Below are 25821 nucleotides of genomic sequence, written 5' to 3' on the forward strand. Positions count from 1 at the left end.
ATAAGAGGAACAGAGCTGAGCTGCTATTCTGGACTATTCAGTCAAGGCCTAAGATGTGAATGTGAAATTCAAAAACCTCTTTCAGATTTTTAGAAGGTTGCATTCTGCCCAGAATAGCTACCGTAGAGGTTTCTTTCTAACAAGAATAACAAGCAGCAGGGTCAGCAAAAAAACAACAACTTTGAAACTTCCTCCATGTCTTTTTATATGAATACTGTAAATTTCTGAGCTAGTTTCTGCCCTTCTGGAGAGATGAAAGCCAAAGGTTCTTAGAGGGTGAAAGGGGGCAGTAAAGAAGGGAGGGAGAGGAAGGTAATGGAAAAGAGTGAAAGGCCTTAAGCGGAGCCCAGTGGTTTCTTCATTCTATTTGCTGTGTTCTCTGCATCTTTGGATCTGCAGGGTTCAAACAGAGGGAATTCACTACATCTTTGCCGCATTTAATATGCAGTGCCCACTACCTTTCCTTATTTAATATGCAGTGCCAATTCAGCCCACATGGATATGCATAACCCTCTGGTCTGGTTCTTGGACTGTCGAGGCCTCATAGTAGCTGGAGCCAAGTAGGATTGTAGTTTCAGGATTACAGACAGCAGTTCTGCTTGACCTGGAAGACCTGCCATTCAGAGAGTTAAAGCGTCTGGGTGAAGCTGACCCAAAGAAAAGCCAATTTGGGGGTCTTACAGGGAAAGGCAAGCCTTTCCCCACCCCACCCCACTTCTAATTGCCTAGATTGGCTGTTGCAAGTTGGGTGGCTTGAGAGACAGCAAAGTAAAACACTTTGGTTTCATCACTGGCATTTGTTCACATGGCTAACGGATAACTCTACAGAAGTGAAAGTGCCCAGCATTTCCTGCCTAACATTACTGTTCCTCTTGTGTTTTATAGCCCACTTTCCTTGACTATGTGAAACCGCGTTCCTGGACTTGCCATCTTAAGTTCTGACACCCTTTGGGATATCCCTCCGCGTCAAGGCCAGAAGATGCTTGTCTTTTAAACAATGACAACAAGTTGGGCTAGCGTGTTAAAACGACTGCAGACTTTTTAAAGGGAAACTGTCTTTAGTTATGGCAAATGATGGCATTTTGTCACTCAAGGCAGCTAGGACTGCAGGTGGCTTGGCAGGTGGTTCTCTTTCCTTCGGCAACTCCAACCTGAGCCATTTCCATGCTGGTCATGAAACCTACTGAAAGGTTGGCGAAGGAATTTCCGGTGAAGTTTTTTGCCTATTGCAAACAGTGCTTTTATGTGTTACAACTTTTCTCTCTTAACTGTCTGAAATTGGCAGTATTGTGATTGGGGTTAGGCTTGCCTGTCTGGCCGTAACCGTCCTTCCGAATCGCCTTTTGAAACAGGACACTTGCGCAGTATTTGTATGCATTCTTTTGCTTGTTGCTACAGCACAATATGTGATGGAGCCAGTGGCCCACAAACGCGGACTTTGCTTTTTATTTACTGTCTCCACCCAACCTCCTTTCCTCCCTAATCCCAAGTATAGGCAGATGCTTTGAGGGATATTTGCATTGGGGTGTGGAAAAGGGAAGGAGAGTGGGAGAGAGACTTGGGGTTTCTTACCTTTCCCAAACCACGGCCAAAGCGAGGAGGGCTTGAGTCTGGAGATGTGTGTTACTGGACACCATTCCTGTTGGAGGGCCAAGTTCACTTGCCACTTGTATGTGACTTTGTGGATATCTGGTGGGAGAAGCAGTAAGATGTTTTACACCCTTTTCCGTGGAAGTAGCCTTAATGTAAGCATATGAGTTTTGATTCATCCACAACCTTTAATTTGCTACAACAAATAGTTGTTGAAATGTAAATTGGCCTAGGATATATGGAATCTGTTAACTTCTGCTTTGAAGGATAATATTACTGATTCTTATGTGTCACGAAAGGTACGTCATAACTTTTTGCCTTGTTTTCAAGCTTTATTTCCTCCCTCCCCCCTCCCTTTTGAATAAATTTTCACTGGCTGAAGTGTACCATTTAGGTGTAGGATCTTCCTTTGCATACTTAGCCTCTTAATAATATGAGCAGTAAAGGTTGGTCTTTTCCTTACCAGACTCACTTTGCCCTTTGGCTTCTGATCCAGTAAAACAGGCAGCATTAAATTAAGTACCACAATTAAGGTGCAACTTAAATTGCAAACATGTTGCACTGTGAGTAACTTGCATTCTCTCTGCCAAGGATGGCTATTTGCTGCTTTCCTGTTGGCAGCACTGCAATGAACACAGTGGCCCATGGTCCAGAAGCCTTGGAGCACACGTGGGACTGTTTTCTATACCAAAAGTGGGTGCTGTCTGCTACTAAGGGCTGTATCATTCCCATTTTATCCAGAACCAGTGTCTTCGGGGGTTCCTGCTCTCTAGCTAAGGACCCAAGCGGACCTGATGCTGTTTATGCAATTAGTTCTTTTGAAAATAAATAGCATCTGTCGAGCCCCAATGTGGATTGGGATTGTGGCATAGCGCTGAGGAGCTTTAACAATAGGCTCCCAGTTTTGATCAGGGGGATCCCCACAGTGCTATGTGGATTAAACTTTTATAAGCAGCGAAATGCTGCCCTTTGCTACATGTCCAGTTTTAAGTTTATTGCATTCCTCACTGAGGATTACTGCAGCGATTTGGAGGGCAAATGCAGTTTGTGTTGAAGAACCTAGAGAGTGTGTTGGCTTGCAATGATCATGCTGCTCCACTGAAAACGCTGGTTTACTTTGTGAGACAGCCTTGGGTGGGTGGTGTGCTTAGAGCTACAAAAGGAGGGACTGTGTCATTGTGAAAAACAATACCCCTATATTGCTGACTGCTCACTGTGTAGTCTATAATCTGGAGCTTTTCTCTCAGCCGCCCTAAAGTGCATTTCTGACATGTTCTAAGAGTGCAAAGGAGTGAGTGCTATATACTAGCGTAGGCACATAGGGGAAATGCAAGTTTTTTGTGTTCTTGAGCTGCTGTCCTTTGTATTGTCCTAAATTTGGTGCCCTAGTAAATTCTAGGTGCTGGCGGCTTTTCTCATGTCATCTAACTGCAGCAAAAAATAAAAAGAAACTTAATTCTGATTTATGCTGCAGAAAACAGTTTACGTGATAAGTGTGCTAATTTTAATCAGTACTTTGATATGACCCAAGTGTATTGCCATTTAGCTAAGCCATGTGTTCCAGGTTTATTTGACTTAGGTGGGTGTGTCATTGATAATTTTTGTGGATTTTGGGGGAAGTGCCACCTGGATTGAACATTATGAACAGTAGTTTCAAGATGCCAAACGTCAAGTACAGTATTTAATCTAGTTCAAAACTTAAAAATGCACTGAAACAGTATCCACTTTTGGAGAAAGATGAGGAAATATGAGCATCTGAATTTGGATCAACACCCTGTGTAAGCTCTGAAGGAGTCTGATAAGTACCCTTAACAAACACACTGTTTTTAGAGGCTACTCACTTGCAGGTTCTAGATAGAGGTGTGAGAGAGATTTCTGTTCCTAGAACATTACAAACTATATGTGCAGATTGTAGTATTGCTAAATCAGTGTTAACATGGTCGACTCATCCATTCCAAAAAGCTTTTTGCTTTTGTTTTTAAATTGTCTATGATGGCACTGTAATTGTCATTATAAGATGGCCGGGATCCACCCAAAGAATTTTCATCACATTGTGTCCTTTTCTGCTGCTTGTTTAAAGAGAACCCCCCCCCAAACCTCCATCTTCAGAATATAATTTGAGAATTTTATCAAATAAATCCTGTTGTCTTTGGGAAATACGTGTACTTTTTTCTAAGTGGGACGTGTGGGAAGATCAGTATACTAATTGTAATCAACCTCATGCTTTGGGACTGAATCTGTGAATGTAAACTGAATGGGCACAACATGGTTGCAAATCTCTTGCGAATGATCTACACAACTGATTGTAACTTTTGTACCTCTGCGACAAGGCATCCTGTTAACCTGGGAGGTGCTGGATTGCAAGGCTGTAGTTTTCCTCTTTCTCAGAGTGAGCAATGGAAAAATTTTCTTGCACAGATGGTGGTGAGAAGAGGACAAACTGTACCTGACACCGGAATGGTCTTCCCAAGCCTCACTTGCATCTTTTGTAATATGGAGGACATTGTGGGTCAGGGAAGTTTGTTGATGGTGGGATATAGAATTGTTAACCGATTCCAAAATGTATTGAACTGTCTGTTGTGACCTATTCTGTTACTTGCAAGGGATTATGTGATCTACACTGTACTACAGAAATTGAAATATATTTTGCTATCCATGAAACTTGTCTGCCTGCATTCATTCCAGCCTCGATGTACTGCACCTAGACAACGAACTGGTTGAAAATGTGGTACAGTGGTACCTCGGGTTACATACGCTTCAGGTTACAGACACTTCAGGTTACAGACTCCGCTGACCCAGAAATAGTACCTTGGGTTAAGAACTTTTGCTTCAGGATGAGAACAGAAATTGCGTGGCGACGGCACGGCAGCAGTGGGAGGCCCCCTTAGCTAAAGTGGTGTCAGGTTAAGAACAGTATGAGCTTAAGAATGGACCTCTGGAACGATTTAAGTACATAACCAGAGGTACCACTGTATTCTCCATTCTATGTTTTTGTTTTATGGTGTATTTTGTATTCTCTTTTTGTATTTTTCTGCTGTGAACCGCCCTGGGATTTTGGGATGAAGGGTCAGCTACAAAATTAAATCATCATCATCATGATCATGTATGTGCATCTGTGGTGTGCATTGAGACATGGGATTTGCAAGAAAATGCTGCAGCATGCTGTTCAGTGTGCCAGTCCAGCAGGGCTTCAGCCATTATTTAGTTTCCCCTTCGATTTTCTCTTTCTCTGCTCCCCTCCCCAAACACTCAGCATTCTATGCCCACCGGGGTTCCGCCTTGAATAAAATGGGGGGGGGGCAGGTAAGCCCCACCCTGCAAAACTGATCACATGATATGGTGCATGCACACAATTTGAATGCCCATCAACTGGGGGTTGGAGGGTGGCCACCTCAAATATTGGGGGTAGTGAAGGGACCTTTGCCCTTAGGCGTAGGCTCCCATGATGCCCACTGAACAGGCTGAGTTTGCCCTACTATGATTCCCCTTTTCCAGGCAGAAGTGATAGATGCTTTTATATGTAACCCATCTAAGGGTCCATCTGGATTCATAGCAGAACCTAGCATGAAGAGTAGGCCTTTATAAACCAGTCACCTATTATCCCTAAATGGGAGGTTGGGGGTGGGCTATGGTGAAAAGGGTTAAAGATAACCCGCTGATAATTTTTGCAGGTTTCAAGGGTGAGGTGAGTAGCAGTGGAGAGATCAGGGCAAAACCCTGGCGTGTCCTCCAGTGTTGCTATCCCTACGCTGCAGTTTGGGGGACAGGGTGGGGCAGAGCCCTGGAGGACCCAGCAATACCCCGTGTTTTATCCCTATCTCGCTTGGAGGGCCCCACAAGCAACCCGGGTCATGCTCTCTGCCTTGTCAAATGCAGGGAAGGGGCAAGACCGGGCCTTTTTCCTGCTGGAACTCCCCAGAACTCAGTTCTGGTACCTCTCCAAGGCATAGCTGTCAACTTTTCCCTTTTCTTGCGAGGAATCCTATTCGGAATAAGGGAATTTCCCTTAAAAAACGGGAAACGTTGGCAGCTATGCTCCAAGGGGCACCATGGCCAATTCTAAGGGAACGAAGAAGGCGATCCTGGCCAGTTCTGCCACCTCTTTTTCCAGAAAAATATCCCTGGGCAAGACTCACATAATTACAACTGACAGACATCAAGACTGGCATCTGTTCGATCTTAGTAAAAGCAACCACAACTGCTCAGTAGGCAGGTCTCAGGAAAGATTTTCCACTGCATGCTGCAGTTATGGCGTTGTTGTTGTTTAGTCATTTAGTTGTGTCCGACTCTTCGTGACCCCATGGACCAGAGCACACCAGGCACTCCTGTCTTCCACTGCCTCCTGCAGTTTGGTCAAACTCATGTTTGTAGCTTCGAGAACACTGTCCCACCATCTCGTCCTCTGTCGTCCCCTTCTCCTTGTGCCCTCCATCTTTCCCAATGTCAGGGTCTTTTCCAGGGAGTCTTCTCTTCTCATGAGGTGGCCAAAGTATTGGAGCCTCAGCTTCAGGATTTGTCCTTCCAGTGAGCACTCAGGGTTGATTTCCTTAAGAATGGATAGGTTTGATCTTCTTGCAGTCCATGGGACTCTCAAGAGTCTCCTCCAGCACCAGAATTCAAAAGCATCAATTCTTTGGCGATCAGCCTTCTTTATGGTCCAGCTCTCACTTCCATACATCACTACTGGGAAAGCCATAGCTTTAACTATACGGACCTTTGTTGGTATTACCCCCTTGTAATATTAGGGGACCGCAGGCGAGTGTGGGGTGGTGACATCGAGTAGGGTAAGGCGTGGGGCTGCAGCCCCTCCGATCCAGGAAGGGGCCACTCCGCCTTCCTTAAGTGGCCCCTCGGCTGTCAGCTGCATTCCCAGCCACGGGCTCTACTGACAGGCAAGGGGACACAAAGCACTTTCTAAATTGGGTTTTACTATTCGTGCCATAGCTGTCCACTTCCCCCTTTTTTCAAGGGAAACCCCCTTATTCCGAATAGGATTCCTCGCAAGAAAAGGAAGGAGTTGGCAGCTGTGCTTGGACTCAGGGAATATACAAGGGACCCTCCCTCTGGGCACGTGTCCTTGGCCTGGCAGGGGAGGCGGACACGTCACTGCCCTTCCTTCCTTCTCTCTCTTGGGGCGCAAGCGCGGCGGACCAGCCTTTCCTGGCGCGCATGCTCCGTTGCTTCTTAGGGCAAGGACCCTTCCCGGCTCCCAGCGCCGTTGTCAAGGCGTCTAACTCGGTGCCTTAAAACAAAACAAAACCACCTTTCTAAAATGGGGCGCGTGAGAGAGAAGCGGGCGGATAGCGGGGATGAAAGCAGGGAGCGCCTGGCGCAAGTTCTGGGCGGAAGCGGCCTCTGCCCTGTCAGGCGCTGCGAGGGACGCCTGCCCGAGGCGCGCGGTTCCCATGGCAACAGACGCCGACGGGAAGCGCGCGGAGAGAGGTAAAGGGAGCCGCCGCTTCTCCTCCGCTTCTCCCCCCGAGGTGCTGCGGGCGGGTGAGGGGGGGGGCGAGGCCGAGGTCCCGGCGGGGCTTCTAGTCCTCATGGAAGGGGGCGAGGGAAGGGAGAAGGGGAGCTGCCCGGGAGGCCATTCACACGTGCGCCCTTCTCCCTCAGGACAGCGGGGTCGCCATGCAGCGGGCGGACTGACCCTCCGGCAGCCCCGAGGCCACGAACCTTCTGCGGAGGTGAGAGCGGAGAATGGGGATCAGGGCCGGATCCAGAGCACCTCTGAAGACAGCCTGTCTAGGTCGGGAGTGCAGAACCAGGGGCGGGGGGGGGGCAGACTCCCCACTCTGCTCAGCCCTGGCCAGGGATGAGGGGAGAGGCAGCCCCAAAAACTCCTTCCCCATCCTTGGCAGAAGGAAAGGTGCTGTCTTGGGAAACGGGGCTCCGTGGGTCCTACTCGGGTGTATTTTAAAAGCAAAACACAGAGCACTAAAATAGAAACAAAACAGTCCCACCAAATGTCCTCACACTATTCCCTATTCTTCAGTGCTCCCTCCTCTGGCTGTTTCCCTAAATCTACTGACCATTTCAAAACAAATACATGTATCTTAAGACAGTATTCATTCCTCTTTCTACTCAGTTTTACAGGGAAAAGGTGGTCTGAAATGGAGTATATCTTGACGGCAAGTGACTCTCTACCGCAGGAGTCCAACTTCTTCCTTGTAAATGGGTTAACGGCCACAGATGAAGCAGCTTGCAGTGCAAGCAGAAATGTAGGAACAGAGTGTGTGCCTCCTGCAATTTATATCCTTTCCCCCAGGCTAGCATACCTTCTTAAACCGAGTCTGAAATTGAATAACATCCATCACAGTCATACGGTCTATCCATGTGGGTTATATATCCCTTCCAGATACATGCAGCAGCCAACAATCTGTCAGTCAGTGAGCAAGCCAGCCAAAATCAGCATTTCGGCATGTCTGCATGTCTGCAAACAAAGGACTCGCTCCAGTGCTGCCATTTACATTATCTCAGCCAAAAGATAAGAACTTACTCTGAAATTCACTCACAGATGGTACCTAACACCACAGAATCTAGCGCTGATACGCCCAGGAACCTCACCAAAATGCTGGAGAGGCTGCACCTCCACATGTGGTGGGAATGCCCCAAAATCCAACCCTTCTGGACAACAGTCATACAATAAATATGCAAAATAACTAAACAGATATTAGAAGTCACCCCAGAACTGGCCCTCTATCACACTATAAAGAGCTCATAACGCACCTACTCTCAGCAGCCAGAAGCATCATAGCTGGACATTGGAGAGACCTGTCAGGAGTAAACATGGACCACTGGTATGAAATTACAGTTAGGTAGCCATGTTGGTCTGCCGTAGTCGAAACAAAACAAAACAAAACAAAAATTCCTTCCAGTAGCACCTTAGAGACCAACTAAGTTAGTTATTGGTATGAGCTTTCGTATGCATGCACACTTCTTCAGAAGTTCTTAGTTGGTCTAACTTAGTTGGTCTCTAAGGTGCTACTGGAAGGAATTATTTTATTTTTATTTTTTATTTATTTTATTTCGTATCAAATTATATGGGAAATGGCCTTACTAAAAAGCCAACCAATAAACTGAAGCTGACACAGGGACAGATAGAAGAGGACACCATCACCCCTTTAGTACATACACAGCCCAACAAGAATCCACCAACAGCATGTGAATCAATATGGCTAACTTGACCCATACACACAAACAAATCTCACTGGAGCCAACCAAAGACAACCAACCACACCCTAGGCCAGGCCACCCCCCACTTCTCTCACTATCAAGGAAATATAACAAGCTGATAGAAAGAGAACCTTCCCAAGTGATGCTGACACAACCCCCCCCCACACTAAGTAGACGAATATTAGCTACCCCCCCTCTTCTTTTGTGAAAGGAATTCTGAGGTCTTAGATATATGTTCAATGTTGATAAGTGTACCAACTAAGCACAGGGAGACCGACCTGGAACCATTTTTGATTCCCAAACTGTCCCAAACTGACCAAATGTTTTCTCTGCAAGGTCAAAGGAAAATGGAAAAGCCTCCCCATTGTCTTTTCCTTCACAAATCCTGTCTTAAGGGTATGTCTGTGTTTGAATAGGGTGTGAACTTGTGACATGGCCCAGGAACTAAGTATTTATCATTACAAAAGACTGGCAAGGCTCCCCAGGCAATCCAATCTAGTAAGCAGGGTATCCAATCAAGTAACCTGCCAGACAGGAGATAAATAAGGACAGGAGAAAAACAAATTTCAAATTTCTGTTTTAGACCGCCTTTTCTGTGATGTAGGTATGATGTATCTGGGGGGTGGTCTTAGGTTACACCCCTTCTGTGATGTATGTAGTATGTATGATGTTTCTGGGGGTGGTCTTGATCTACAGGGTGGCAATTTCAAAAGTCCATATAAGGCCTTGTCCACCATTGTTCTGGGTTCTCCTTTCCTGCGTGTGAGGGGAGCACCCTGTTGCAACAGATCAATAAAGATCAGGCTTACTAGCTGCTTTGCTTCTCAATATTCTCTGGTTGGCCTCTGTTATTTTCTCCTACCAATAGGGAACCTATGTAAGGACTCTATATGGGCTCTTGGATACCCCATAAGGGGAAAAAGGGCAGATTTTTGTTTACAACACTTTCCAACCTTATACTGCACACAGCACTTAATTACCTCACAATAAATATAACTGATCTGTAGAAAACACAGCCTGAAGATTGAATCTTCCAGAGGGTGACCTCCAGCACGCCATGGTCAGGGAAATGGTGGGAGTTATGGTACTGTTACAAAGGTGGTGCACCACCCCAAATTTCTGCCAAGCAGTAGGAAGATTCCAAAGGGTCCCAGGTACTCACCCAGGGTTGTGTTTCCTTTGGGAAAATCAAGGCACAACAGAGGCTTTAGGAAATATGCTTCATTTTATACATATTAGCACCTGGCGTATTCAGTGGAGGGGCTGCAGAGTTTACAGCAGGTATAGGCAAACTCGGCCCTCCAGATGTTTTGGGACTACAGCTCCCATCATCCCTAGCTAACGGGACCAGTGGTCAGGGATGATGGGAGTTGTAGTCCTAAAACATCTGGAGGGCCGAGTTTGCCTATGCCTGGTTTACAGCATTCACATCTGAATAAGTTCTTGCACTGATGGTGGTTTTCATTAATTAAATTAATTAAAGCTCTGATTAAAACCCCAGCACCCAAGAAAACCTTGCACCTAGGGTTTTTTGGGGGGGTCCCTGTTCCCTTGCTAACCCATAGCAGTACAAAACACCTTGGCTGCCCTTGTGCTAGCCTGTTGCAGCAGAACCAACAAGAAATCATCTGGTGGCCTAAAACTGATTTTGGCAGGAGTTTTCATGGACCTCAGTCCTCTTCGCTTTCGCTTTGTCTGTGCTCATTGATTTTTGTTCAGGGTTTTGAATAGACATGCTAGGCAAAAGAAAGGAGTGTGCATACCTCGGGCAACGATGATGGCTTCAATCCATCCTCCCCCGCTGATTCTCCGAAGAAATACAATAAACCTGTCACATGTCTCTATCGTTGCCCTGTGGGAAACGGATTACAGGAGCATTTCCTCTCTGACTTAAGCTTTGCTGTGTGTCTAGCTAGAAAGCATGTTGCAACTGTGTTTGCATAGGCAAGTCCTTCCTCAGTGTCGGTGTGTCGTCACAAGTAAACAGGCTGTACCCAAGGAAACCCCAATGGGAAGCAGATAGGAAGTGAGGTCACTGTTCCCGGCAAGCAGATTAGGAAATTAAGTAGCTGCAGGGCTAGGTTTGGTCACAGCAGCTGCCAGAACAAGGCAAAGGGAACCGGCTTTGTGGCTAACGTGCTCCTGTCACCCTCCTTCCCAGCGCCATGGTGTGCAGGGCTTTGCATTACAGCCCTTTGCTGTGTTTCTGCCTCTGCTTTTTGCTGACAGGAGCACAGGGGCAGGCGAGGCAAAGCAAGCCTTGGGAGCGCAGAGACGCAGCTCAGAGCTCAGCCTTGCAGGGCAGCGAACACTACGAGCAGCTGAGGAATCACCTGGGGACCATGAGGGCGCTGTCCAGGAGATATTGGCAGCTCCTGGCCTGCCGGCTGTGGCAGGAGGACTGCGAAGAAGAAGTGGCAGAGAAGAATGAGAGAATGGGGACAGTGATGATGGAGGAGGAGGAGGAAGAAGAGGAAGAAAGAGGAGGCACGGTCATCGTGGAACACCAAGGTAAAGAGATGTCACAGCCTTTCCTCTTCTTCCCGACACTTGCTTTTGCACAGATTAAAGAGGCAGCTACTGCTTCTTAGAATTCGTCCTAGCTCACTGAGCAAGGAAGAATATGTCTGCATGTAGTGGATGGTCTGAGCGGTCTCTCAATTCTTAGTTTTGGGCCACATATTAAGACTGCAATCCTATACTCACTTCTCTGTAGCGATTCCCGTTTTTACCTAGTGGGACTTACTTCTAGCATTGCACTGCGTGCTAGTCTCCCTGTGAGTATTGTGTTTCAGAGCTGTGTATTTTGATCAGAGTTAGGGGTTTGTTGCTTTTTAAAAACTGACTTTTAATCATTTTCATATGTTCATCCTGATGTTGTTTTGCATATATTGTACATTGCACTGCACACTTTATAAGGGGAGCAGTGATTACTGTAAGCAAACAATGACCTAATTTGGCTCTGGATAATATCACTCCTGCCTCCAAAAAAGTGGCTAGCAGAAATTTAAAAGAGCATATGAAAAGGCAAGTTTTAGTATATAGTTTTCTTTTTCTGTTAATGTATGCCTTTTATTGCACAGGTTTATGATTTTTGTAGTGGTTTGTAGGTTCCCTTGAATGCAAGGATTACAGAAATAAATCTGGCTAAGAAAGTTTATATAGAATCCTGAACCATCCAAATCTCCCCTTACCTTGGGCTCTGCACTGCAGTCTCTCAGTTGAGCTAGGCTGCACAAGTTGGAGAGTAAAGTGGCAAAATCTTGTGTAGAGTGGGTCTTACTACTTCAGGCAGCAGGTGCACACTTTTAAAAGTATGTTCCCTCATCCGTAGCTTGAAGTGGTAAAGTCCTTGGCAGGGCATTCCCATCTCCCCCTGCTGCATGCCAGAACAGGCCGTTATTAGTTGTCATACTTCTCAGACGCCTGTGATGATAAATAATTGGATGGTGGGGGAGGCCACCCTCAGATATGGAAAACTTACAGACTGCTTGAGTCTCTTGCTGGACTAGCAGAGGTCTTCACATGTGTTATTGCCTCTTAATAATGAAAGCCCTAGATGCCTTTTGTAGGGACGCGGGTGGCGCTGTGGTCTAAACCACAGAGCCTAGGGCTTGCGGATCAAAGGTCGGCAGTTCGAATCCCCGCGATGGGGTGAGCTCCCGTTGCTCGGTCCCTGCTCCTGCCAACCTAGCAGTTCGAAAGCACGTCAAAGTGCAAGTAGATAAATAGGTACCGCTCCAGCGGGAAGGTAAACGGCGTTTCCGTGCTCTGCTCTGGTTCGCCAGAAGCGGCTTAGTCATGCTGGCCACATGACCCGGAAGCTCTCTGCGGTCAAACGCTGGCTCCCTTGGCCGATAAAGTGAGTTGTCCGCGACTAGACCTAACGGTCAGGGGTACCTTTACCTTTAGATGCATTTTATTAGCACACAGTGTGGCATCCAACAGAAGTGCTAGCAAGGACGTCCGAGGGAGTGGAGCTGAAAGCTTTTGCAAAAAAATGCAAGATCAGACAAGTGTCTCTTGTGCCTGCCCTACAAACCCTTGCCATTTCTGGTACCATCAATGGAAGTTGGTGGGGAGAGTGCGCCAGCGGCAGAGGTTGCTTTAGGCAAGCCCATTTCGGACATACTTCTTCCATCAAGAATATTAACGGCCAACTTCGCAAAATAGTTGTGAGGATGAATGCAGGGCGGGTGGGTGGGTGGGTGGTGGAGAGACATGACCTGCTTGAGTCGTGGGCACTGGGGTAGCTCCCGGCTTTCCTTCCCAAAACTGGCTTGACTTTCTCCTAGGGTGGAGCTTGCCCATGGTGAGGGAGATGGTCTCCAGCTGGTACTGCAGCTTTGGCAAGTGCTGCGCAACGGGAGACTGCAGAGTGACCAACAACATCACAGGTGAGGACTGTGTTTCCCCTGGCACCCTGAGTATTTCACATACGCCCTGCATGAACTGCCTTCGGGACACTGGCACCTGGTGCCCATCAGAGCTGCTGGGGCAGCCCAGCAACTAAGGAGGTCATGTGGGGTTGGGGCGGGCAGGGGCAAGGGCATAGGCACAAGGTCAAGGAGGTCAGATTTTCCTCCCCATCCTGCCTTGCAAGGACAGTCTGGACACTGAAGCATTAATACTTAACACCGATGTCAACATAAAAATGAGGGTAAGACCCACAGTACAAGTGGAGCTCATTTCAGAATAAGATGCAGACAGTCCCATTAGTAGACACAGCTAAGTCTTTCCTGTAAAATAGCTGGAAACACCACAAAGCAAGCGCTGGTTTATTTCCCTTGTCTGAGAATAAATTATGTTAAGGCTACACTCCTTATTACCGCTACACCAAAAAGGAGGATGACAACAATAGTAATGGTAATAATCATCATTTATGAAAATTGTAAATAGAAAAACATTTGCTCCCAACAAAAATAATGAACACATTTATTGTGTTCTGGCTAGAGTGGGTTTTTATGCCACAAAAGTCATGTCTACTCAGAAGAAAGTGCCAAGGAAGTGGGGCTTAGGATAGCAGCATAAACTGCAACTCTTAATTTTCTCTGTTTAATCCTGTGAGCACTGGTGAGTAAGAAGTTCTAAGTCCCCAAAATAACTCTCAGATAGAAAGAAGCCTAGCAGATAAAAGGCACCCTGGAAATGTTGAGCTGCAGTGTCCCTGTTCAGCCTCTTACAGGTGAAGAAAAACTACATTTTTCAGAAATGCAGATGTACTCCAGATGTTGCTGAACCCAAGCCCCAGCCAGTGGGGTCAGTGATCAGGAATGATGGGAGTTGTAGTTCAGCTACACCTGGGTGGCTGTTTCATAGGATACCCACCTCTATTTTGAGTCTCACAGTGAAAGAATTAAGCACAACCCAGCCTCTCTCACTAAAACCTGTGGATTATATAAAAAAATCTTAAATTATGACTATCATTTTCGGGATAAAATAGGAAAGATTCAAAATTCCATACCCAGTTACATGGAAGTAGGTCCCACTAAATTCAGTGGGGGTCACTTCTGCGCAGACATGTTATAGAGTTGCACAGGAAGACAGAACTCTATTGTGAGGAAGCACCAGCATATATATATATATATATATATATATATATATATATGGGAGATTCCAGACCCGAACCCCTTTGCCATATTTCCTGCCTGCAAGAAGAGACCACTGCTCTCATTGTGCAAAATCAGGGATTCCCTTGCTCCAGTAGAGGTTTCTCCTCATTGCACGACAAACTGGAGGGTGAGCGAGTAAGGAGCATTTGCCTAGGACTGACTAGTAGCACATGCAGAGTAACCTGCCCTGCCAATTCCCAGCTAAATACCGTATTTTTCGCTCTATTACACGCACCTAACCATAACACGCACGTAGTTTTTAGAGGAGGAAAACAAGAAAAGAAAAATTCTGAATCAAATGTTGTACTAAACTATTTAATAAACAACCGGTATATCAGAATCATATTACAACCATGTAAAGTGAACAGCAGTCAACAGTGGCATTAAGAACCATCATCACTGTCATTAACAAATGAAGAGAGAATTTTAGGTTCGAGTACTCTTCTAGTCTTCTGTGAACCCCAAGAACTCATCACAGCAGCCAACTCCTATGGGCCTAGGTGCCTTCACCCCCCATTAAATATTTGAGGGAGTCATCTCCCACCCCCCATTGTGGTATGTGAGGTGGGGCTTACCTGGCTGCCCCCCAATATTTTTTGAAGTTGGAAGAGGGAGGGAGGGAGGGAAGGAAGAGAGAGAGAGGGGGAACTCACATTTGTGCAGCTGCCTTGCCTCAAACCAGAGCAAAAAGAGGAGGAGGAGACTTGTAAGCCGCTTTGTTTGAATTTACTGGTGAGGTGCTGGGGGAGGGACGGAAGGGGATGCCCTCTTTGCCCCTCCTTCCGGCTCATTGTAAAGAAAGCAGAGTAAGAGCAGCTTACATTTGTATAAGGGAGAGCCATAGAGCAGGCAGACACTGAGAAAGAGAGGCTGTCTCCCTTTCCCCACCTTGGCTTTTACACGCTGCGCGCAGCTCTTGCCGGCTTCCGAGCTGCCTCCCTTCTCCCACCTCGCCAAAAAGCCATAGAGCAGGCAGACAGGAGGAAGAGAGGCTGTCTCCCGACACTCAGCTGTTGCTCAGCGAGCCAAGCGGAGGAAGAGAGGCTGCCGAACAGCCAGCAAGAGCGGCTCCTCCTGCCTGCATTCGATCCATAACGCGCGCACACATTTCCCTTTACCTTTTAGGGGGAAAAAACTGAGTGTTATGGTGCGAAAAGTACGAATTTTGGGAGGTGCTTCCTCCAGAAGCCCTTGACCTCAGGATCAAACACACTACAAGCCCCACCATCTCTCTCTCCCTCTGTTGAGCAAATACAAAGGGAATCCTCCTCTCACTGATAAGAAGGGATTGAATGGGAGGCCTGCCGTTTTTTTGAAAACTGTTTCCTCACCCTGCCAACCAAGCCTCCCTACCTCAGTTGGTTAGCGTGTGGTGCTGATAACGCCAGGGTTGCAGGTTCGATCCCTGTATGGAACAGCTGCAAATTCATGCATTGCAGGGGTTGGACTAGAGGGTCATCAGTATCCCTTCCACCTCTACAATTCTATGATTCTATTTCTCTCCCTCTAAACCCCTTAATTAGGCACCCGGGTGGCGCTGTGGGTTAAACCACTGTGCCGCTTGGGCTTGCCGATCAGAAGGTCGGCGGTTCGAATCCCTGCAACGGGGTGAGCTCCTGTTGCTCGGTCCCTGCTCCTGCCAACCTAGCAGTTCGAAAGCACATCAAAGTGCAAGTAGATAAATAGGTACCACTCCGGAGGGAAGGTAAACGGCATTTCCGTGCACTGCTCTGGTTTGCCAGAAGTGACTTAGTCCTCCTGTCCACATGACCCGGAAGCTGTACACCGGCTCCCTCAGCCAATAGAGCGAGATGAACGCCACAACCCCAGAGTTGTCCGCGACTGGACCTAATGGTCAGGGGTCCCTTTAGCTTTAAGCCCCTTATTTATTTCCCCTCCCCGCAAAAAAACCCATAGATAATGAAATAAGTTTCAAGTCTCTGCCTGTATGTACCTGGCACATTTTATCATGTCACCCAAACAAAATAAAACATGATAACGGCCAGCTAGCCAGCACTCACAAACATTCTCTTCTCCTCATCCATCAAAATGCAAGGTGGGACTTAGAAAAAGCCCCCACCCCATGCCCAAAAACTGCCAAGTCATTGAGGGGTGAATTAAAACCATGTTCATCCCTTCTGCCTCCTCCCCATGAAATCTTTCCCTCCTCCCACCCCCAAAATAATATTTTATTGACTCACAAAACAAGTTGTTTCCACACTCATTTGTCTCCTTGCCTTCTGTGCCACATATTGATGTTGTATACATCAGCCCACATCAATTGTGCAGACTCAGGAAGAACCTATGGTTGTGACTGGGCTTCAGGGACAAAGCCCAGCTGATTTGGTAATGCCAATTGTGTTGCATGTTAATTCCTGTACCCTGATTGGCTGGTTTGCCAATCAGGTTGGGAAAGCACACCTGGTTTACCAGTTGCCTCCTACATCCTAACAGCCTGGGAATGGCAGTGAACTTGCTGTTGCGGTTTTGGCCAACAAGTGAGTAGTTTCCTCAGAGCTTTCTGTGGCTACAAATAACCCTTGTAAAACACAAAGGCTCCAATTCAGCTGAAATCAGCTGCAATTAAATCCCAAGGAAATAAATGGACAAAGTTGTCATTATTAACTTTGTCCCACTGGGACAATGGGCCCTAATTCAATTGCGTTTTAAAAAAACACAAAGTGGAGACTCTCAAATGAAGCCTGTTGTGGTCTTTCATCTTTTTAGGACTGAACAGATACCCCTTTGAATATCTCAAGTTGTCTAGCAATACAAATGATTCTGTGACAAAGAAAGCTGGGGGAATTATACAAATTTGCCAGTTCGCCTCTTATTTTGCATGAATTAGTCTGCTGCTGTTCTTTTAACAATTTTACATTTATCCTCCTGCTGCTAATCACTGGTAAACTCAAGAGATTACAAAACTCATAGAAACACCATTACTAAGCACTGGAAGCCCATTTTCTGCTCACCTGCCCTTGCCCAGTTTCCCAGCATTAATGGTGTAACTTGTTTAAAGGAAGATGAAGGTCTTTGAAAGGTGGAGTTTGTGACTTCTCTACAGTTCTATGGAATCATCACACACTTGCACCCAGAGACCTCCTCTTAAGGGATGAATTTCTAGCAATACTGCCCTCCTTCCATTGTGCCTTTTCTCTCAACCACAAAATGATATGCAAAGGATTTCCTGCCCTTTTATTCACCACCAGGGTTGGAGCTGGAGCTGGGCAGGCGACTCCATGGACAACACTTAGCAAAAGATGTTGTCCTGAAAGCTGTTCAAGGCTTCCTGGAAACCCCTCAGCCAGAGAAAGCCTTGGCCCTTTCCTTCCACGGCTGGTCTGGCACAGGCAAGAACTTCGTGGCCCGGATAATGGCAGAACACCTTTACCAGGATGGCTTGAAAAGCGACTGTGTCAAAGTCTTCATCTCACCATTTCACTTCCCCCATTCCAAGTATGTGGATATTTACAAGGTGAGGGGAATTTTTCTCAGAAGATAATTAACCAGTGTACCGATTGTTTTGATGTTTCAGTGTTGAATGAGTGTCCCTCTTTGCTCCTCAATTCTTAACTTTTGTAAAGTGCCATCATAGAACTGTGGCAGAATTCTAACCTTACAATGCAGCCTCCCTCCCCTCCCCAATCACTTTTTGTCTGCATTTGCCTACACCCCACCCCCACGGTGATGTGGCTTGTAATTAAAACCAGTTTGTGCCACTCAGCTTTTATGATTTTATACTGGCTTCATGACATGACTGTCTTTCTTTTTAGTAGCTCAGTTTATTGGCTTCAAGTTTTTATTGTTTGATAGCTTGTACTGCAATAACTGGCCATGCAAGGTTTATTCCTTAAAACAGGGGAGGAGGAGACCCTGCAGTCCTTTAGATTTTGCTGGACAACAACCACTTCCTTCCCCGACCATTGACTGGGGCCGATAGGAACTGGAGTGTAGCAAAATCCGGAGAACCAAAGTCCCTCCTCACCCTGCCCTAAGAGGTGGGGAATAAATCCTATGAAATTCATTTCCTGCTGCGAGACTCATGCCTGTCTCCTTTGGCCTCTCAGGTTCAGCTCGCAAAACAGATCAGTGAGACGGTTCAAGAGTGTGAGCAGTCACTGTTCATCTTTGATGAGGCAGAGAAGCTTCACGATGACCTTCTAGATGGCTTGAAACCCTACATGGATCACTACGACAGCATTGATACAGTGGATTACCGGAGATCCATCTTCTTATTCCTTAGGTGATTACCTCCCCTCTTTTTTTGAAGTCGATGTACCAAAGAGGGGTCTCTTTTTCCATATGTGAGTTTCCAATATGTGAGTTTGAAGAGAAGTTTATAAGCTTTTTCAGGTGAAAACCTTGGGATGCATCCATCTGTCCCAAGCAGTTCCTCTCCCTGCCGTAGGTGACATGCTGCAGATCCCCAGGAAAACCTCCAGTGCTGGCCAGCTTAGCAGTTTGATGCAATAAGCAATATCTGCTGTGAAATACCCAGTGGGTTCCATCCCAAAATATGCAAGGGGAAGGACATGCATTTCTGTTTGGGGTGGGTGGGGGAAGAGTTGTATCAGTCTCAAAAGAAACTGCTTTTCTGAATCCATATCCAAGACGAGGCCTTTGAATCGCATTGAGAACTTTACCTACTCTCGCTGAAATCTGAATTGCTCTTGGTACTCATCCTTATCTACGAAAAAGAATGTGGAAATGTCTGTTTTGATAGCTTGTTGTCCCTTGATGTCTGGTGCTTTGAAGCTGTTGGGATTTGTGCCAGTTTTTTTGCTGACTTTTTGGGGGTAGGTTGGAGTAGGGCCAAGAGTTAATCATAGAATCATAGAGTTGGAAGAGACCACAAGGGCCATCGAGTCCAACCCCCTGCCAAGCCGGAAACACCATCAGAGCACTCCTGACATATGGTTGTCAAGCCTCCGCTTAAAGACCTCCAAAGAAGGAGACTCCACCACACTCCTTGGCAGCAAATTCCACTGTCGAACAGCTCTTACTGTCAGGAAGTTCTTCCTAATGTTTAGGTGGAATCTTCTTTCTTGTAGTTTGGATCCATTGCTCCGTATCCGCTTCTCTGGAGCAGCAGAAAACAACCTTTCTCCCTCCTCTATGTGACATCCTTTTATATATTTGAACATGGCTATCATATCACCCCTTAACCTCCTCTTCTCCAGGCTAAACATGCCCAGCTCCCTTAGCCGTTCCTCATAAGGCATCGTTTCCAGGCCATCGTTGCATGCTGTTCAGCATCTCCTGCAAACACAGCTGGGGATTTGCTGACATGCAGCTGCCCAGGACTAAGTCAACCTCCAGCCGGGGCAGTGGAACCATATCACTGCCATGTCCTCTGCCCTCCTGGCTGCATCCCCAATACAAAAGGGGATGTATTGCAATGGCTGAAGGTGCAAACCAGGTATTGCTGGTTTAAATCTCCCTTCAGCCTTCATTTTCTCACCTGCAGGCTACGTTAAGTGCTCTGAACACAGGCCAAGCTAGCTGTACCATTGTGTAGGCTGGTTCTCTTTTCCTCTGCGCAGGGGCTGGTCAGGTTGGCCACCAGCAAGGGCACAGGCCTGGAAGGGGGAAATTGCGCCTCTGCGCTCTGGCTCGGAGCCTGCCTGCTTGCCCATGCGCTCTCCTTGCCAGGGCTCGCAAGGGAACCTAGCTCCGCCTCTGCACCCTATGTGCTCCATGCTAGACTTTCCATGACCTTCAGGGTAGGGAAGGGGTCTACTGAAGCCAGGGAGCAGGACATGCCTCCTACCCCAAGTGTAAGCCAGGAGACCAACCATTTCCAACATAAATTATTACACAGACAGCTCCTGGCGATTTTCTTAAGAGATGTAGCCCCTCCATGCAACCTGCTATAGCACCTTCTATATAGCTGACCTTTAAAGCCATAAACGGCCTCGGTCCAGTATATCTGAAGGAGCGTCTCCACCCCCATCGTTCTGCCCGGACACTGAGGTCCAGCTCCGAGGGCCTTCTGGCGGTTCCCTCACTGCGAGAGGCCAAGTTACAGGGAACCAGGCAGAGGGCCTTCTCGGTAGTGGCGCCTGCCCTGTGGAACGCCCTCCCATCAGATGTCAAAGCGATAAACAACTACCTGACATTCAGAAGACATCTGAAGGCAGCCCTGTTCAGGGAAGTTTTTAATGTGTGACATTTTAGTGTATTTTTCATCTTTGTTGGAAGCCGCCCAGAGTGGCTGGGGAAACCCAGCCAGATGGGCGGGGTACAAATAATAAATTATTATTATTATTATTATTATTATTATTATTATTATTATTATTATTATTATTACTACTACTACTACTATTCTTGCATCTATGCATGGAAGTTAACTAGGACTTTCCCAAAGTTGCTGATCCCTGGTTTGGGACCTTTGTCACGATGGTTGAACGCAGAACAGGTTGTGTGGCAAAGTTATTTTCCCTAGCTGTGGCCTCCTCATTCTGTCGGACCAACTCAAAAATAATTCTCTCTCTTCCCTCTCAGTAACACCGGCAGCAACATCATTAATGAAGTGGCTCTTGACTTCTGGCGCGCCGGTCGAGCCAGAGAGGAAATAACCATGGATTCCTTAGAACAGTACCTACGGACGGAGCTGCTGGAGTCCACAGGTGAGACGCCCCTTGATCCTGACACAGTAGGCAAGATTTGCGAAGTTCTCTTTCCCCGTAGTGTTCTAAGGGACTGCTTCACGCATCACCAAAGAATCAACATTTTCCTGTAGACACTGCATTGTGAACCTGTATTAAAGCATTTGTTGCAAAAACACATGCTTCACATGTGATGATGGCTTACATCAAGGGTGGGGAAGCTCCAAGGTTGCAGAATTCGTCGAGATGGGGCTGATGGGAGCTGCACTCCCCCATCCCTGGTTTAAGTGTGCATCTGAAAACGCAAGGAGATGGCATATCCTGTCAAGGACGCATGCTGTGGTCAGCCGGTGTCTACTGACACATAATCCCCACAACAGAGTGAACTCCCGTTGCTCTGTCCCTGCTCCTGCCAACCTAGCAGTTCGAAAGCACGCCAGTGCAAGTAGATAAATAGGTACCGCTGCAGCGGGAAGGTAAACGGTGTTTTTGTGTGTTCTGGCTTATGTCACGGTGTTCTGTTTTGCCAGAAGCGGCTTAGTCATGCTGGTGACATGACCTGGAAAGCTGGCTGTGGACAAACGCCTGCTCCCTTGCCTTTACCTGGGGGTGCAAGGGGTGCAGGGCACCAGGGCGCAGAATTCTGGGGGGTGACAGGGGCCCTCTCTTTGGCGACTCCATCTCCAGCGCCGCCACACCACCTCTGAGACCGAGCAACAGCCGCCGCCACCACCACCACCACTGCCCGGAGCCCCGGCTGAGGGATGAGGACAAGGAAGGAGCATAGGGGAAAGCTGTGGCTCCCGCGGAGGACAAGGGGCGGCAGCAGCAGTGAGGGCCATCGCCATACCTCGCAGCAGCAGCGGTGCCTCAGGCCAAGTCTGAGTAGGGCTTGGCATCGAAGCAGCAGCCACTGGCGCAGCAGATACCTTGGGAGAAGTTGCGCCTGGAGGAAAGGAGGCAGAATAGACAGCGAGACGAGTCCCATCTCAGCCTCTCCCCTCCCTGCCCTGCAGAGCCCGCCTGCTGGGAAGGGGCAGCTGCTTTGCCCGCCCGTCCAACAGACGGACCCTTCAGGCCGGTGAAGGGCCGCGCTGTAACCCCTCCCCTGGCGCCGGGGGGGGGGTCAGCTCCGCCAGATGCGCGCACTCCTTTCCCGCCTGGGGAACCTGCAGCCCACCACGGTGCAGGCTTCCCTCTAGGTCGCCCTAAATTTGGGGGCGCTGGGTAGATCTTTGCACCCCAGCAACGCATATGCTAAAGACAGCCCTGCTCCCTCGGCCTGAAAGCGAGATGAATGCCGCAACCCCATAGTCACCCTAGACTGGACATAACCATCCAGGGGTCCTTTACCTTTTTTTTTTACCTTTACTGACACATAATGTCAAGAGCTCCTTTGGATAAAGCAGCGCTTGCTGGAGCAGCTATAAATTCACTGGAAATGTTAACTGCATTGCTAACATCCATGCTTCCTTCCCCGCGGGTGGCGCTGTGGGTTAAACCACAGAGCCTAGGACTTGCCAATCAGAAGGTCGGCGGTTCGAATCCCCGCGATGGGGTGAGCTCCAGTTGCTCGGTCTCTGCTCCTGCCAACCTAGCAGTTCGAAAGCACGTCAAAGTGCAAGTAGATAAATAGGTACCGCTCTAGCGGGAAGGCAAACGGCATTTCCGTGCGCTGCTCAGGTTCGCCAGAAGCGGCTTAGTCATGCTGGCCACATGACCCAGAAGCTGTACGCCGGCTCCCTCAGCCAGTAAAGCGAGATGAGCGCCACAACCCCAGTTGGTCACGACTAGACCTAATGGTCAGGGGTCCCTTTACCTTTACTTTTTATGCTTCCTTCCCACTGTCTCTCCTGCTCTTTCCCTTCCCTTGTCTCCTCCTGCTGCCAAAATTTAGACTGTTAAGATCCCAGGGACAGCATTCTATCTGTTTTATTACTCCACTAAAGGCCACGTACGCTGACGTTCCTGTACAAACAGCCCATGCCCAACTCAGCTAGGAAAGCAGCAGTCTTTCCTAGCCAGCTTCTGTGGCAACCTGGAGACACAATACCTTGGGGGAAAGGGAGGAAAAGTGTCTTATGCACCCCTTCCACTTCTTTTCCTCCAGATGAGGGTTATGCCCACAACCGCCTTCTGGAAGAGAATCTCATAGACTTCCTGGTACCCTTCCTGCCCTTGGAGTTCCGCCACGTGAAGCTGTGTGCCAGAGATGCTTTCCTTTCCCGGGGCCTTCAGTTCACCGAAGAGGCACTGGATGAGGTTGCAAGGATGATGGTGTTTGTCCCCAAGGAGGAGAAACTTTTCTCAGCCCAGGGTTGCAAGTCAGTCTCTCAGCGTATAAACTACTTCCTTCCCTGATGTTGTCGGAGTTTGGCTGCACAAAGAGCTGCAATGCAACCTGCTAAACTTCCTCTTGCACAGGGAGCGAGAGGTGTTTACTTCACTGACACCGGGCAATAAATCCCCTACAATGTGGGGGCTGCTGGACTGGGGGAAAGCAATAATTCTGAAGCCTGTGGAGGAACATGCATCAGCAAGTGAAGACATTGCCAATGAGTAGACACTATGCAGCAGGAATCAACATCAATGGTGCTGTTAAAAAGGACATTTTCATGCGCTGCTTTGGAATAAATGGTGGGCATTTAGGCAGGATCTGAGGCAGAGAAACTACAGCAGCAAGTAGAGTTGACGGCTGCTTCCTTTTTGTCTTGAAGACTGAGATTTCTTTTGGTGGTTATCTGAAAGGAGACATGACTTCCTCCTCTGCCCCTTTAGGGGTGGGACTGAACAAGGAGCTGGAATATTTGCTTACAATGCAAGAAATGCCTTCTTCTTCCAGAACGAGTTATTGCATGAATGAGAGGACTTGCCCTGAACTTGGAAAGGTAGTACTTACCTTCACAGTACTTAATAATCGGCTTTTAAAGGATGCGGGGATACTGCAGCAAGTAATCTGCTGCAACGTTTTGGCTAATGTGCTTCCCTGTATATATGTACACTATGGAGAATGCACATTTGCAATTTTTGATTTTTAATCTGCTAAGGGACTTAAATCCAGGACACCATCAGGGTGTACTCAACTCAAAGTCTGTGTTTGTGTTGGATGGGTATGGGGTGGGAGGCAGCGACAAGTGCCAAAAGCTCAGCGCGGAAGTTGAGCAATAAAGCTTAGTCAGTGGGAGATAAAAAGCAAACACTGTTTGCATGAGCCAACGTTCACTGGTTTTGCATCTTTATGAATTTAAACTTGGCACCGTTACCCATTTCTGCCACAATACAAAGCACAGAGTGGTCAAGCTTGGCATTCTGAGGCTTGTTCTGGCCCACTTTGGACGTACTTTAGAGAGTGCAGCAGCCTCACATTGGCCAGATGTGCTTAGCCCACCTTAAAGAGATGCAGTGCTTGCTTAGCAGGTAGGAACACAGGCCAGAATGATACAGGAATTTAGTAATGAGCTAACATTTCAAGCCTCCACACATAAGCCCTGGGCAAACATTAACCCATGCATGGACATCAACCAGTCCTAGAGGCAGATTAAGCATGCCTGGTGGGTGAGGCTGGTACAATTTCATTTCCTCACAATACAAACTTGTAAATTAATCCAAACTATTCTTCTGGTTTAGGGTGGGCAGCAGAAGAGGCTACCCCATGGCTTGTGGACTGAATCTAACTTCCTCTTGAGCTATTTTAGTGCCCTCAAGACCCTCAATAATTTGGTGCCAACCTTTTATTAGGTTTTCCCCCCCAAACTGTTCTGCTCTGTGCCATAGTCTGCTGTGGTGTGCAGCTTCCTCATTCTTGAAAACTTGCATCTGAAGCACTTGCTAAAAATAAAACAGCAGGAACCACCCGAATCACCCTTTCTTCTGCACTGGAAAAGTCCCTCTTGCTGTCATGGCGAAGCAGAGCTGTAGAATCACTGCAGTGCTCTAAGAAGGCTGTCTTAATGCTGCAAGGTTGAGTGAGACGGAGAGAGGGCTCACCACAATTAAAGTTGAGACATAGCTATGGAAAGCCCAGGCATACAAGCTTGCTCACTGGGTCAGCACTTCACACATACTTGGGAAATGAACAGAAAAACACACTCCTGCCCAAGCTCTGGTTGCTACAAGATGAAAACAATCGTCCAAGTCCTCTTCCATCACTCTGGATCTTCTCCCTCTCTTGACAGGGAAAATAGCTTGTCATTAGTTGGTCTCTTTGCTTTACCAGCACATCATGGTTCTAGCTTATTAGAACAGAAATGTGCATTTTACTTCCTTTGAACCCGTCTCTCATAGGGCTGGAAAATCCAACTGCTTTCCTGAGCACAGACAAAGTGCGAGAGCCACAGCAGGGGTGGGGGGCAGCAATGATGACAGAGAAGCTTTACAAGCCTCAAAATACAACAGCTGGAAAGCGCACTGAGATAGCCCCCCAGATGAAGAGGTGGTCAGGCATTCTGCTACAGGAGGCACTTGTGGAAAACGTGGGGAGGGGGCAGAATTAACATGTTCAGACAACTTATCATTGTAAAAGCAACAAATCCATGTTTATCCCTTCTACAGAAGTAAAAGGTGAAAAAACCCACACCACTACTAGTTTCTAATTATGAATTATTATAAACAACATTAAATTATTTGAACTGTAAAAATAATTCCAGGGTCGTCATTTCTGTTAACTCAAATTCGTTCTAAAAATAGTTTTCGCAAGAACTGCCGCTTGGCTTTGGACTTACCCATTTCTGGTTCTTCAGCCATGGTCACTTTGGCACGTGGCTCCTACAGAGCTTGCAATGGGACAACATACACTCTGATATGTGGCAAACAGATCTAGCATTGACATGTCCCAA

General features: G+C 47.4%; 3 protein-coding genes across 10 annotated transcripts in view; 2 read left to right on the plus strand and 1 right to left on the minus strand.

Moving 5' to 3' along the window:
• Nucleotides 1–4251, plus strand: part of LOC308587059 (sterol O-acyltransferase 1-like) — a 32766-nt gene extending 28515 nt beyond the window's left edge. Inside the window, exons 16-17 of one of the 2 annotated variants that reach the window (XR_014008191.1) lie at nucleotides 886–2402; nucleotides 3700–4251. Coding sequence is in view for 1 of the 2 variants with exons in the window: in XM_081194441.1 (XP_081050567.1) it covers nucleotides 886–942 (57 nt within the window). In the remaining variant the exon portion in view is untranslated. Of the gene's footprint in view, nucleotides 1–885 lie in introns of both variants that reach the window. The other variant, XM_081194441.1, reaches the window with a different exon arrangement.
• Nucleotides 1459–25821, minus strand: part of ABL2 (ABL proto-oncogene 2, non-receptor tyrosine kinase) — a gene marked incomplete at its 5' end in the record, with an annotated part of 85332 nt that continues 60969 nt past the window's right edge. For all 5 annotated transcript variants that reach the window (XM_081194320.1, XM_081194319.1, XM_081194318.1 and 2 more), the window contains one exon: nucleotides 1459–1689. The remainder of the gene's footprint in view (nucleotides 1690–25821) is intronic.
• TOR3A (torsin family 3 member A) lies at nucleotides 6854–25626 on the plus strand. Of its 3 annotated transcripts, XM_081194469.1 has the most exons (9): nucleotides 6854–7032; nucleotides 7207–7277; nucleotides 8330–8404; nucleotides 10996–11277; nucleotides 13062–13163; nucleotides 17588–17853; nucleotides 18446–18621; nucleotides 20883–21007; nucleotides 23097–25626. In XM_081194469.1, the coding sequence occupies exons 1-9, from the start codon at nucleotides 6863–6865 to the stop codon at nucleotides 23345–23347; spliced, it is 1518 nt and encodes a 505-aa protein (XP_081050595.1). In that variant the 5' UTR covers nucleotides 6854–6862; the 3' UTR covers nucleotides 23348–25626. The 3 variants fall into 3 exon arrangements, with proteins under 3 accessions (XP_081050595.1, XP_081050593.1, XP_081050594.1); XM_081194467.1 differs by lacking the exon at nucleotides 8330–8404; XM_081194468.1 differs by lacking the exon at nucleotides 6854–7032 and having other exon boundaries at nucleotides 7209–7277; nucleotides 8330–8408.

Source organism: Podarcis bocagei, assembly GCF_964188305.1.
Source record: "Podarcis bocagei genome assembly, chromosome: 5".
Lineage (NCBI taxonomy): Eukaryota > Metazoa > Chordata > Lepidosauria > Squamata > Lacertidae > Podarcis > Podarcis bocagei.